The following is a 13703-nucleotide window of genomic DNA, read 5'->3' on the forward strand; positions in this document are numbered from 1 at the left end:
CCCTCAGCACGTACTCCTGCAGCCGAGAATGTGCCAGTCGGCAGCATTCTCCCACGGACATCTCCATGTGCTGGTGTAACACATGGATCACCGGTAGTCATATTTCAACCAAATGGCCTACAGCCACGGTTAACCACACTGTTGTATGTGTAGAGACATGTATAGACTGGCACAGTTAAGTAAGTATGGCAGATTGCTTCCCTTTAATAATATTGAAAGGGAAATATATTGATTTTTCAACAATCAGGTAGTTTCTGGGTCACAATCTTTGAAACTAGCTCTTTTAGAAAACTTGATTTCAGATTTAATTAACTGAATTTAAATTTCACGGATACAATAGTGGTTAATGAAGTTGTGTCTCAGGCTGATTGGTTCAGACCTTATTTAGGCCCTTCATCAATCTTAATCAAATATATTGGATATAACATGTTTAATTGTATTGGTGAAAGATCTTTGCTATCTTTTAATAGCACAAGTTATGGACTAAAGTAAGTCTAAGCCAACAGAATGGCAGAGGACTAATTTCATGGAGATGTGTGTGTACATTCACTAACATGTGGGTACTAATTTTACGATAGTTAAGATACCAATAGCTTTCTAGGCTATTTTAATCTTCATTTGTTATTTCTGTATTTTCTTGCAACATAGAAGAAGACCTCAGAACAATCCCATATTCCTACTAATTTTCTCTACCACGTCATTCTTATCATTTCTACCTGCTACACTACACAAAAGGAAATTTATAGTGGCCAATTAACTGAATAACCAAACTTCTTTAGAATTCAGAAGGAAACCAGATACCTAGAGGGAGTTCAAAAAGACATGTAAATATCACACAGACAGCATTGAAGATCAAACCCCGGAGCTGTGAAGTTCTGCCAATGTGCTCTCCACCATTTTGCAGAATGAAAAATCATTTATGACTGTTATTTCACAATTAGTTGCTAGCAATGTGCAGAGTATTTTTTAAATTAACAGTTTGATTTAATGACAACAATTGCTTTCATCATTTGGGATTTTGGGTTACCTATTTACTTGCTACCACTTTATTTCATTTAGTCTTGGCCAGAAGATGCTCTGGAGGCTGTGGCAAAACGCTCACTGGGAGACATTGAAATGTCAGAGAAGATACGTGTGTGCTGCATTGAAATGTGCAAAAGCTTTCATACCTCAACGATTGAATTGTCTGAAACATTCCATATGGAGCTTCAGCGGTACAACTATGTGACTCCCACTTCCTACCTGGAATTGATCTCCACATTTCAAGCCCTTCTTGAAACAAAACGAACGTAAGCACAAATTAAAGGGATTTTTTTTTTAATTAAGGAGTTGGAAATCATGTTCATAACTGGTGCTTGATAAACTGGTTATAAAAACTATGTTGAGATGCGTGGTTTTGTAACAGATTCCTCAAAATATAGAAAGAGTTTTTACATTTGTAGAATAATTGTTCCATAGGGAAATCAGTAAATCCAGATTAGATGGGAAGATAAGGAGACTGGTTATCCTTTTGGTTACATATTTCACAGATTATCAAACCTGTATCTAGTGTTACAGGTTTGTGAAAATGTAGGGAATGTTTTCTCTGATCTGTCCCCTGATTTTGACAAACAAAGTATTTTTTAAATGCCAAGACTCCAGTTCTTTTAACCCTAATTCAGAAGGATTAAATACAAAATTACTCAGCAGGTCAGGTGACATTAGCAAAAGTGAAACGGATGATATTTCAGGTCAAGGTCCTTTCACCAGAATTAAGGCGAAACAAATATCTATGAAATAGGTTGAGGCCACAGTTGCCCAAATGACCTGCACTTAATGTATACATATGGCTATAGGTTAATGCAGGAAGGGGCAGTTAGAGAGAGATAACACAGAAGAACAAGTAAATGCTGTAAAAGGTATAAATGTAGGAAATGGTCTTTAGGGCGGGTCATGCTAGTGGATGGAAAAACTATCAGTATTACACAGTGACAATTTACAATTGAACTGAAGAAAATGGAAACAGAGAATACAAGTTCTAGGCTATCATTGGGTTAAGAGTACTTGTTTAATTGGACATTTTGACCATCTGGGCCAGCTCCCATAATAGTATTAAATTCAAAAGTCTGATATTTGTATGTATGTTTATTTTTACAAATGGCAGACAGTTTCTTTCACCCCCTCCACCATTCACCATTCCCCCTCCCTCCTCACCCTTCCCCTCTACCCTCTCCTCCTCTCCTCCTCTCCCCCTCTGCCCCCTCTCTCCTCCCCCTCTCCTCCCCTCCCTCCCCCTCTCCTCCCCTCCCCTCCCTCCCCCTCTCTCTCCCTTCCCCCACCCCCATATCATCATGTTTCTTACTTACAAGTAGAATGTACTTTTGATGCCATTCATGACAATACTGTGGCTGTATGGTTAATTAATGTTGGGAAGGGAGGGAAGAGAAAATGTGTCTGGTAAGATGTATCTCATTAAAGGTGGCAGAAATTCTGAAGGATAATCTGTTAGGTATAAAGAGAAGAGGTTTGATGTCAGAAAGAGTTGAACACAGTCAAGGACTCTTTCAACTATGGTGAAGGGGAAGAAGGCAGACATTTCAGAGGCAGCTCTGAAGCAGATATGCCTGAGACAGAGAAACTCAGTAAGTGGAATGGAGTTAATTAAGGAGACGAAGTGAAAGGAAGTATGGTAAAGATAGGCATGGTAGCCTGTGGGTGGGTAATGGATGCTTGTCACTTGCTAATCCCGTGAAATGGAAAAAGAGAGATTCAGAAGGGGAAATTTTAGAAAAATTGATGACATATTTGAGTTCATGAAGCTGTTGATGTACTGAGTTGAAGGAAGAGGCCCAAGCAGGGTTGATACAAGGAACGTTAGACATGTTCTACACAAAAACAGGCATTGTTTTGCCCATATTCTTATGGACTTTTGCACAAGCAATACTGAAAGTTAACAGGCAATTGGGATGACAAATGTTATTTTGGTCTTATCATAAGATGGTGGGAATACAAGAATAAAGAAGCTCTGCTATAGTTGTACAGGAGTCTGACGAGACCAACCGTGGAGAACTGTTTACAGCTCCAGCCTCCATTCCTCAATTAGTTGCCTTCGAGTCTATGCAAAATAGTTGCACTGTATCTATTCTTTGGATGAGCAAAGTGTGTTAGAATGGAGCTTTACTTACTGAGGGGTGTCTACCCTGCTCTGAGTGTTTTTGTAGGATAGATACTGAGAGGTGCTCTGTACCATTGGGTGCCTTTGACTATTTTTTTTTGTTTATAATATGTTGCACAGAAAAGGGACCAAATCTGGTAAATCCTTTAACACTTATACTTTTTTTTCAAAAGGACAAAGAGAATTCAGAATTTGATTGTTTTACAGCTATTCGACAGTTGTCTGTAGTCATACCCAGCAATAATCACAGGGATCATTAAAAGAAAAATGTGCCAAATTCTTGCTGCAGCACCTCTCCCGGGTGGAAAAACTCTTTGATTATGTTGGCTGCTTTCCTGAAGCAGCAGGAAGTGTAGACAAAGTCAACAGAGGGGAGAATGTGATAGACTGGAAAGTGTTCATAATTCATTCCAAGTTCTTCCAGTCTTGGGCAGAGCAAGAATTACATTCCTTTTTGTCAGTATAAATAAAGCCAGTAATAGTGTAACAAGGACAATAGGGTATCCGTGGCATAAGAGGACAGTTTGTCTGAACTGTATTTAATCAGCCGATAATGTGTGAACATTATGAAAGAAACAGAAGTGTAGTGGTGAATTAGCATCAAACTAACTTCAGAGTGAAAATCAAGGCAGCTAAGAATTGGAGAAACATAAAATGAACAAAGATATAAAGGGAAAATAATAATTTAATGATCAGTGGTTTTAAAATGTTCAAATCTTAATGATTTGATACTTAAAACAGTTTGAACAGTTTAAATTGTTTCTTTTCATAATATATGTAACAAGTATTTAAAATATTTAAAACACTATCATAATATTCAAACTGTACATAACTATTAAGTTCTGTCTTTATGCAGTATCTTGCAAATCCAGCAAGTTAATTAAAAATACCAGATTAGGTCAGGCAGAGATGTGAAGAGATTTACAATTTCCAGAGTAACTCTCCTTCCCTTGAATTGTCAGGTATTTATTAACAGTGTATGTTATGAGTTTGGCATTTTGAGGAAGATTTTTCTTATTAATAGCCGCTATTTAAATATTATAATAATCCTGTGACTAAATCAGATACTATGTTACCTCAAATGCCACATCATTGACCCGCTCAGCAATCATGACAGGAACAGTTGATGAGCTGGTATTATAAACTAAAAAGAATTGTTACTCACCTTTAAGATGATCTCAATTGCTTTGGTTTAAACTTCTGCTTATTTAAAGCATTTTTTTTTAATCTAATGGACCTGGAGAATGTGTTTATTGAAGGTGAGATGAATCTCACAAATTGCTCGTTCTGAAATTGTGATCAAAGATGCTGCTGAATGTTAACATTAAGGGTTCCACATTAGGAAGAGATGAAATGGCAAAGATGCAAATGGGCACAGGATGCTTTATATCAATCAAATGTACAGGAACAGAGTACTTTTGTGTCAGAGTCAGAGTCATACAACACAGAAATATGTCCATCAGCCCATTGTGTCTATGCTGGCCATCTGGTACTCATCTTTATTAATACCATTAACCGTCTTTCTCCATATCATTCTATACCTTTGGAGGTTGGAAGTGCTGAACTAGATATTTCTTAAGTGTTGTGAGAATATGAGTCTTCATCACCCACTCAGACAGTGCATTCTAGACTCCAATCACTATCTGGGAAAAAATCCCCTCCAAACCTCTATCCCTCAAAACCTCTGCGCTCTAGTTTTAGATAACTCAGCTTTGAAGGAAAATTACCTACCATCTGCCCTATCCATGCTGCTCATAATTTTGTAAATGTTTATCTGAAGTCTCCAAGATAAACAAAGACAGTCTTTCCTGTATTTCCTCATAATTGAAATGCATCAACCCAGGCAACATCCTGTTGATTCTGCTCTCTACTCTCTCCAGAGCAATCATGCCCTTCTGTGTGAAGTCAAAACTGTACACAGCACATTTAACTAACATTCTACAACATTATACCACTAGGCAAATATCCCATAAGCCTTCTTGACCATGCTGCCACCTTCAGGAATTTTTGGAAACGTAGACCCTGGTCCCTCTGCTATTCAGTACTTTTTGGGGACCGACCTACCATTAATTGTCTGGCCTATATGAATCTTCCCTCTGGCTTACCTTTCACTTATGGCAATTAAATTCTATCTGCCATCATACTACCCATCTTAATGCAGAGAGTTATGGACAAATCACAGTTATCACAGAAACTAGCCTTCCCTCCATGGACTGTCTGCATTTCCCACTGCCTTGGGAAAACAGCCAGCATATTTTAAGGCCTCACCCACCCTGGGCATTCTCTCTCCTTCTCCCTTCCATTGGGCAGAAGATACAAATACTTGAAGACATGTAATACCATTCTTAAGGACAGCTTTTCTCTTACTGTTGTGGCGCTACTGAGCAGACCTGGTGTATAAAAAGATGAACTCTTAAACTAACAATTTACTATGTTATGGCCTTTATGCCTTATTATCTACCTGTACTGTGCTTTCTCTGTAACTGTAACAATTTATTCTGTATTTTGTTGTAGTTCTTCCCCTTCTACAATCTCAATGTACTTATGTTCAGAAATGATCTGTTTGAAACAAGTTTTTCACTGTATCTTGGCATAATAAACCATTTGTCAACTGATTGCTTTCATCCTGCTGCCTGACTATCCATCTTGCTGTCACCAATGTACCAATTTTTACAGCTGCTGCAGAGATTTGACCCAAAATGTCAACAGGTTTTACCCCCAACAGATGATGCTTGGCCCACTGGGTTCCTCCAGCAGATTGTTTGTTGCTCCAGATTCCAGCATCTGTGGTTTCTAGTGTCTCCACCAATTTTCATTTTGTGTTCCAACCTAGAGATGATCACATCTGTTTTCTCTATTGTGATGAGTACCTAGAAAGCCAGTGTGTCTAGATGCTCATTGGAATTTTCTCATCAGCAAAGCAATCAATGTAAAAGTCATGCATAATGTTTTGAATATTTTGTCTTTAGTGATGTGCTGAAGATGAAGAGAAGATATGAAGTTGGTCTAGAGAAACTAAACTCAGCTGCTTCTCAGGTTGCCTCCATGCAGTCGGAATTGGCAGCCCTGCAGCCGGAACTGATAGTTGCCAGTGCAGCAGTGGATGACATGATGATAGTCATTGAAAAAGAATCCATTGAGGTCTCAAGAACAGAGGAAATTGTAAAAGCTGATGAAATCATTGCAAATGATCAAGCCATGGCAGCAAAGGCAATTAAAGATGAATGTGATGCTGATCTGGCAAAAGCATTACCAGTTTTGGAGGCTGCACTTGCTGCCCTGGATACTCTTACTACACAGGTAAGGAAAGAATTTGGCAGTAATTTTCTGGAACACTTGTAGAAAAAAAAATTATAAATTTCTAGATTCAGAGCAAGTGTATATTTTCAAAATTTAGAGTCACTATCTTGTGCTTGATATTTCTGAGCTAATTTATATTATGGTATTAAACATCCCACATCTCAAACTTAAACTTTAACTTGGGTATTAGTCATCCATGTGTGGGCTGAAGCAGATGGAATAAGGAAGTGTTGTTGTGACTGTGATTTAAGTTACCAGAGAGACTTTGGAGCTGTGGATATAGAAGTCTTTATTCATCACAGTAAGCAGGCATTCTCATGGAGACACTCTGGCAGAAGCCCACAAACCCAAAGATACATCACATTTTATACCCATAACATCAAACTACATATGATTCAATACAATTTCAATAGTTGAAATAACATTATTTACTTTAATACTTTGGGTTGATAAATGGTTCCTTTGAGATACATAGTGGAAGTACAATATAATTGATAAGACACCTCTGAAGGTCCAAACACATTTGGGAGAAACTAATTAAACAAATTAAATAAATAAAACCATTTGACAACAGAGATGAAACACTCAAAATTAATGTTGTCAGGTTTGTCTCTGAGTACACAAATATGATAAATACACAAAAAGTATTGCTTGCCTATACCTCTGACGATGTTTGACAACATCCATCTGGTCTGCCAGCTTGAACTCAAAACACAGTGGAGCAAATAATTTAGCCACGTTGCCTGCTTTATTGTAATGCAATCAATACAATTACCTTTGACTTAACGTTTGGCTCTTGCATGTGCATCTCTTAGACTGTGGAACAGCCTGTGTTTTTAACTTCAGTTTACTGTTTGCAGTTTTACAAAAAAAAGCTGAAGGCTGTTTCCAAGCTTCCCGAAGTTATTTACATTTACAGAACTGAAACTTAGTTCTTGTTTGAATTATTATCTGCCATATTCACTTAACTCCAAAATGCTCCCTGACAGTATCACAAAAGAAATGCAGTCAGAAGCCAATTTTGTCTCTATGGTTAAGTCCAGTGTAATTTATTATTATATATGAGGTAATAAATTGTAAATCAGTAACACTTCACTTAAAGTTGCCTTCTGGTAAGTTATAGTATATATTTCATGTAGAACAACTTGGCTTACAATTAGCCTTGTCTTGCTAGGCTGCTCATCAGTTCACCTTTGTTAAGACATGGAAAAAGTGTAATGCATATCACACAACTGGTTATATAAACTGTTGCTTCTTATTGTTGAGGTAGATGATGCAGATCATGCAGTCACATGGAATCATAGCACCTTGTGCCACAGAATGAACTCCTTTAGTCTATTGAATCAATCCTAGTTGCTCGAGCAACTAGGAAAATAATGTATGATTATATATGAAGCAGAAATGACATTTCCCAGATCACAGGTAAAAGAACACTGAGTCAAAGTGAGTACACACTGATTATCTGTATTTGAGTATTTAAGCTATTGTGATAGCACAATGAATTTTCCTTTTATTTTTAGGATATTACTGTGATGAAATCTATGAAGAGCCCACCAGCTGGTGTAAAATTGGTTATGGAGGCAGTTTGTATTTTGAAAGGAATAAAGCCAGACAGAATTCCAGATCCTACTGGGTCAGGTAAAAAGATTGAAGATTTCTGGGGCCCAGCCAAAAAGGTACTAGGTGACATGAAGCTTTTGCAATCTCTCCATGAATACGACAAGGACAATATTCCTCCAGCATACATAAATGTCATTCGGAATAAATACATAACTAATCCAGAATTTGTTCCAGAAAAGATTCGTAATGCATCCACTGCAGCCGAGGGTCTTTGCAAATGGGTCATTGCAATTGACTCTTATGATAAGTGAGTCCATATAATTGGATTATAAAACATTGAAATCTTCTTGAATTCACCAGCTTCAGTTTTACATTTGTATGAGATGGATTCTTTTTCTCCATTTTAATCAGAGTAGCTAAAGTTGTGGCTCCCAAGAAAGCAAAGCTAGCTTTGGCTGAAGGTGAATTGAAAATAGCAATGGATGGGCTAAGAAAAAAGCAAGCTGCACTTAAAGAAGTGCAAGACAAGCTTGAAAAATTGCAGGAACAATTGGAAACAAATAAACAAAAGAAAACAGATCTGGAAAATCAGGTAATATTACATCAGAAAATATTACATTTATAGGAAAAAAATGTATCAATAAGTAAGTGTATGGCATACATACGTTGCATGGAAGATATTATCCATCAAACTAAGTGTGACACCATATTCAAATGATTCAAGGAAAAAAGTAGGACTTCGGTTCCTTGCGTAGTGCCTGAAATGCATTAGATAGAATTACACTGAAAAACATCACAGAAACAGATTATTTGAATGAATTGTTTTTATTTCAGCATTTCCTATTTAGTTCTCATATCAAATCCACCTCTAACCTATCCTTAAATGTTTATTGTTTCAGGTTAATTTACTCTACCTATTGCATTCCATAGCCCCAGACCATCATTATAAATATGTTTGTCTTCTCATCTTAAATCTCCTACATTTAAAGTTCCATTAATCTACCCATTTTTTGGACTTTTTTTCTTTTGAGCCTCCAATTTTCATGTCTTTTTTTTTTGTCTTTGTCCCTTCATTCAACACAACATCGGATTAAGTATGGTCTATAACTTTTCCTCCACAAACTGCAAAATGTACCCATCACCTGCTACATTTTCCCATCCTCACCACATTCTGCTTTCTCTATAAGATGTCTTTCCCCTCCATGGCCCTCTCCCCTCCACGACCCTCTCCCCTCCATGGGCTTCTCTCCACTGCCCTCTCCCTCCACGCCCCTCCCACCCGCCTACCCCCTCCCACATCTGCCTCACCTCCCCGCCCACCCCCTGCCGTATTCCACCCCATCTCTCCATTTCCCTCCCCTCCCCTCTCTCTATTACCCCGCTCTCCATTAACCTCTGCTCTCCATTAACCCCCCCTCCAGTACCCCATTCTCCAATACACCCCTCTCCCCATACTCCTCTCCCCATTACCCCTCTCCCCATTACCCCCTCCCTCCATCCCCCTTCCATTAGCCCCCATCTTCCATCCCCCTCCATCCTCACCCCTCCATCCTCTCCCCCTCCCTCCATCCTCTCCCCCTCCCTCCATCCTCTCCCCCTCCCTCCATCCTACCCCCCCTCCCTCCATCCTCCCCCCCACCCTCCATCCTCCCCCCACACCCTCCCTCCATCACCCCCTCTCACCCCACCACCCTCGTGGAAATCCTGAACTAGCATTCCTAAATCTCTTGGCACATCTGACTTTTGGATTCTGAAAATACACAAAATTCTTTATACCAAAGTGCCTAACCCCACACTTACCTGACCATATTCCATCTGCAACCTCTTTGCCTACTCTCCCAACCTGTCCAAGCTCTTCTTGTTACCTCTTCAATAATTCTATTAGTGCTGACTTTGCCTATTTCTTTTTCACATTCTTCCCAGTATCCCAAAATTTCATCTCCAACAATGGAGTGTAAAATCTTACCAGCCACCGAGGTCAGGCTAACTGGCCTGTAATGTTCTGTCTTTTGCCTCTCTTCCTTCTTATACTGGTGTGTCATATTTGCAATTTTTCAGTCCTCTGATACTCTCCCTGAGTCCAGTAATCTTGAAAGATCACTGTTAATGCCTCTGCAGTCTTTTTTTTCAGTTTAGAACTCTTGGGTATGGGCCATCTGGTCCAGGTGATTTATCTACCTTAAAAGCTTCCACCAGTATCTACTCCTTAGGTGTGGCCAATACACTCACGACTTCCTGCTGACTCTTTTGAATTTATGACATGTTCCTTTACGAAGGCTAACACAAAGTGGTTATTTACCTTCCCCATTACTACTTCCCTAGAATCATTTTAAGCGGTCTAATGTCCACTCTAGACTCTCTACAAAAAAACTACTGCAATTTTCTTGTATGCTATTGGCTGGTTTCCCCATATTTCATCTTCCATATAGCTTCTTTTAGTTGTTCTCAGTTGGTTCATAAAGGCTTCCCAATCCTCTGACTTCCCAATAATCTGTGCTATATTGTATTCCTTCTCTTTTGCTTTTATGATGTCCTTGTCTTGCCTTGACAACTATGGTCTGCTTGTTCTCTTTTGGTGAGCTACTTCTTCTTGGGGATAAACTCCTTCTCTATCCCTCAAATTACTCCTATAAGATTCTGGCATTGCTGATCGACCATCTTCCCTGCTAGGGGCCCCCTCCAATCAACTCTGGTCAGCTTCTCCCCACACCTCTGTAGTTACCTTTACTCAGCCTTATTACTGTTGCATCAGATTTGGCTTTTCTCTCTCAATTTGCAGAGTTCAGTGATTTTTATTTCATTGACACTTCTAATTCAAAAACATTTTGTAAATGATATTTTTGTTGCAGAAGAGAACATCATTAAGTTACTCTGTTAGGACTGATAGATTAACAGGTGACCATTATCAACTTTTGCTGACTTGTGACAATAATGGTACTGTACCTTACCTTCTAGGTTGATTTGTGCAGTAAAAAACTGCACCGTGCTGATCAGCTCATTGGTGGACTTGGTGGTGAGAAAACACGTTGGAATCAGACAGCCAAAAATCTAGGACAACAATACACTAATCTGACTGGTGATATCCTGATTTCTTCAGGAATTGTGGCATATCTTGGGGCCTTTACATCGATCTATAGACAGGTAATCTAAAATAAAGGAATAAATTTCAATTTGCTCAAACCTGGAAGCTTCCACCAATCTTTCAGTGCAATATATACTTCTTATACCTCCTTGTATTTTATATAAGATTTTGTTATGTCTAATTGATTCAACAATTATAAAATTCAACATTTAAAACATGTTTCAATTTGAATATTAGTGTTTTTTTCAGTATTGGTTTTAATGTAAGGTAGAGAATTTCATGAAAAGATTTGCCAAAGAGTTAACATTATGTATTTAGATGTTGGCAACTTTCGAAGCCAACAGATGTGCAGAATTAGAAGAAAATGGAAAGAGAAGCAGCAACAACCAAAACCCAATCTGCCATCTGGAACTACCTGTCCTGAATGCGGAAGAACTTTCAAAGCCAAGATTGGACTCATAAGCCACTTGAGAGCCCATAAGTAGATCAATAGAACAAAGACCATCATCCTCAAGCTCGAGGGATAGCCGTGACGACGATTTAGTTGTTCATGTAGTGACACAGAGATGTACCTATGTGCCAGAATTCAGAAACCTGTTACAATGCTTTTATCAGAGAACAATTACCAAATCATCCCTAATGATCTAGAGTTAATTACTTATTCCTGCTAAAATGTATAGCTATGCATCATTAGTTCACTAATAATACTTAAGGAACAGGATGTCATACACAGCAGGAACCATTTTAGCCTATTATAATATTTGGGAAAATGTGACACTTGAACCTAAAATCTGTATGTAACAGAGACACATTGGGCTAGCTGAATAATCTGTTAAGTAAAGATCTATTACAGACCTAGGTCTCTGTACTGTCCTCTGCAACTGGATCCTCGACTACAATCTGTGCTGGTAGGAAGTAATAGCTCCACATCACTGACAATCAACATTAGCGCACCACAGGGGTGTGTGCCTAGCCCACTGCTCTGCTCTCTCTACACCCATGACCTTATGGCTAGGCATAGCTCAAATGCCATTGATAAATTTGCTGATGATACAGCCATTGTTGGCAGAATTTCAGATGATGACGAAAGGGCATAAGGAGTGAAGTATACCAGGTAGTTGAGTGGTGTAGCAGCAACAACCTTGCACTCAGTGTCAGTAAGACCAAGGAGCTAATTGCAGACATATGCCGGTGATATTAAACTTGATTCTGGTTCTGATTATTTAAATAATGCTGATGTGGGTACATTTTTTAAATTTTAAGTGCTTCAGTTTTAATCGTTGTAGGCTGGCTTTGAACACAGAGTAGAAACAGATCAATTATTGTCCTTCCAGCTTTGTTTATGGGCCTGGTGTTAGAAATATGAAAATTGTATACTTTTTTTTAAAACTAGGTCTTTTACAGATCTGACCACAACCATAGGTAAACAAATTTCTATAGAACACCTTATTTAACAATCCAGTTGTAATAGTCTGACTGTAACATGATAAGATCATCTGAAATACGTATACATTTATTCACACTGGCTTCTCAGTTGGCTCTTTCATTGATAATCCCTTCATTTCACTAAACAGTTTACAATGCATTATAAAGTATTTTAGTGGCTTTTATAAATGTGTTATGGTTACTAATTTTGGAACATTCTGTACAGCTACTTATCTTACAATAGTTAGTTCAAATTTGGAGACTATGTCCTGTTTCTTTCATGGGAACTGGTAGCACGAGGTGAAACACTCTCCATTATTTTGAATCATAGATGTGCTATAAAAGAATCTCTGTTGTTGCTTGTAAAATAAATGTATTTATCAGACAATCAGACAATTTCAGTAATTTAGTTTACTTTAAAGAAAAACAGATTTTATTTCCAATCTATTTTTCATTATCTAATGTACAGACAAACTATTACATCATTACTACTTGTCTGCACAAAGTCCTTAGCTACTTTAATCAATGTGCCTATTATTTTGTAGCGGCAAGCAGAAAAATGGGTTGAGAAGTGCAAAAAAATGCTCATTCCATGTTCCGATGATTTGTCTCTGACCACAAATCTGGGCGACCCTGTAAAAATTCGAGCCTGGAATATTGCTGGATTACCTTCTGATAACTTTTCCATTGATAATGCTATTATCATATCGTGAGTATTTATGATCAATATTAACATTTTCTATCATTAACCAAGGAATTTTATTAATGTGGTTGATAGATTCTAGAATTTGGATTTCAAACTGGCCATCGAGATCAAACAAGTTAATTGTCATAGGCAAACATACACAGAATATAAACACAATGCAAATTAGTTCTATGCAGCAGCAGCATAGGATGCCGGGGGTCCCTGATGATGGTTGATGCCTTCCTGTGACATCACCTTTTGCAGATGTCCCTAATAGTGGGAAGATATTTACCTTGATGCATTTGGCTGAATCAGCTGTTCTCAATAGCCTCTTGCATTGCTGTGCTTTGCAATTCCATACAAGGCTGTAATACAGGCTGCCAGAATGCTATTTATTGTTAATCTGTAGAAGCTTGTCAAAGCATAATATGATTAGGAATAGTCAGCATGGCTTTGTCAAAGACAGGTCGTGCCTTACAAGCCTGACTGAATTTTTT

At 38.3% G+C, this 13703-nt stretch overlaps 1 protein-coding gene across 2 annotated transcripts in view; it reads left to right on the forward strand.

Moving 5' to 3' along the window:
* Positions 1-13703, forward strand: part of dnah7 (dynein, axonemal, heavy chain 7) — a 309070-nt gene that overhangs the window by 179987 nt on the left and 115380 nt on the right. For both annotated transcript variants that reach the window (XM_072261643.1, XM_072261644.1), the window contains 6 exons: positions 1060-1289; positions 6124-6454; positions 7975-8321; positions 8426-8606; positions 10970-11155; positions 13067-13230. In XM_072261643.1, coding sequence (XP_072117744.1) covers positions 1060-1289; positions 6124-6454; positions 7975-8321; positions 8426-8606; positions 10970-11155; positions 13067-13230 — 1439 coding nt within the window. The remainder of the gene's footprint in view (positions 1-1059; positions 1290-6123; positions 6455-7974; positions 8322-8425; positions 8607-10969; positions 11156-13066; positions 13231-13703) is intronic.

Source organism: Mobula birostris, chromosome 6, assembly GCF_030028105.1.
Source record: "Mobula birostris isolate sMobBir1 chromosome 6, sMobBir1.hap1, whole genome shotgun sequence".
NCBI lineage: Eukaryota > Metazoa > Chordata > Chondrichthyes > Myliobatiformes > Myliobatidae > Mobula > Mobula birostris.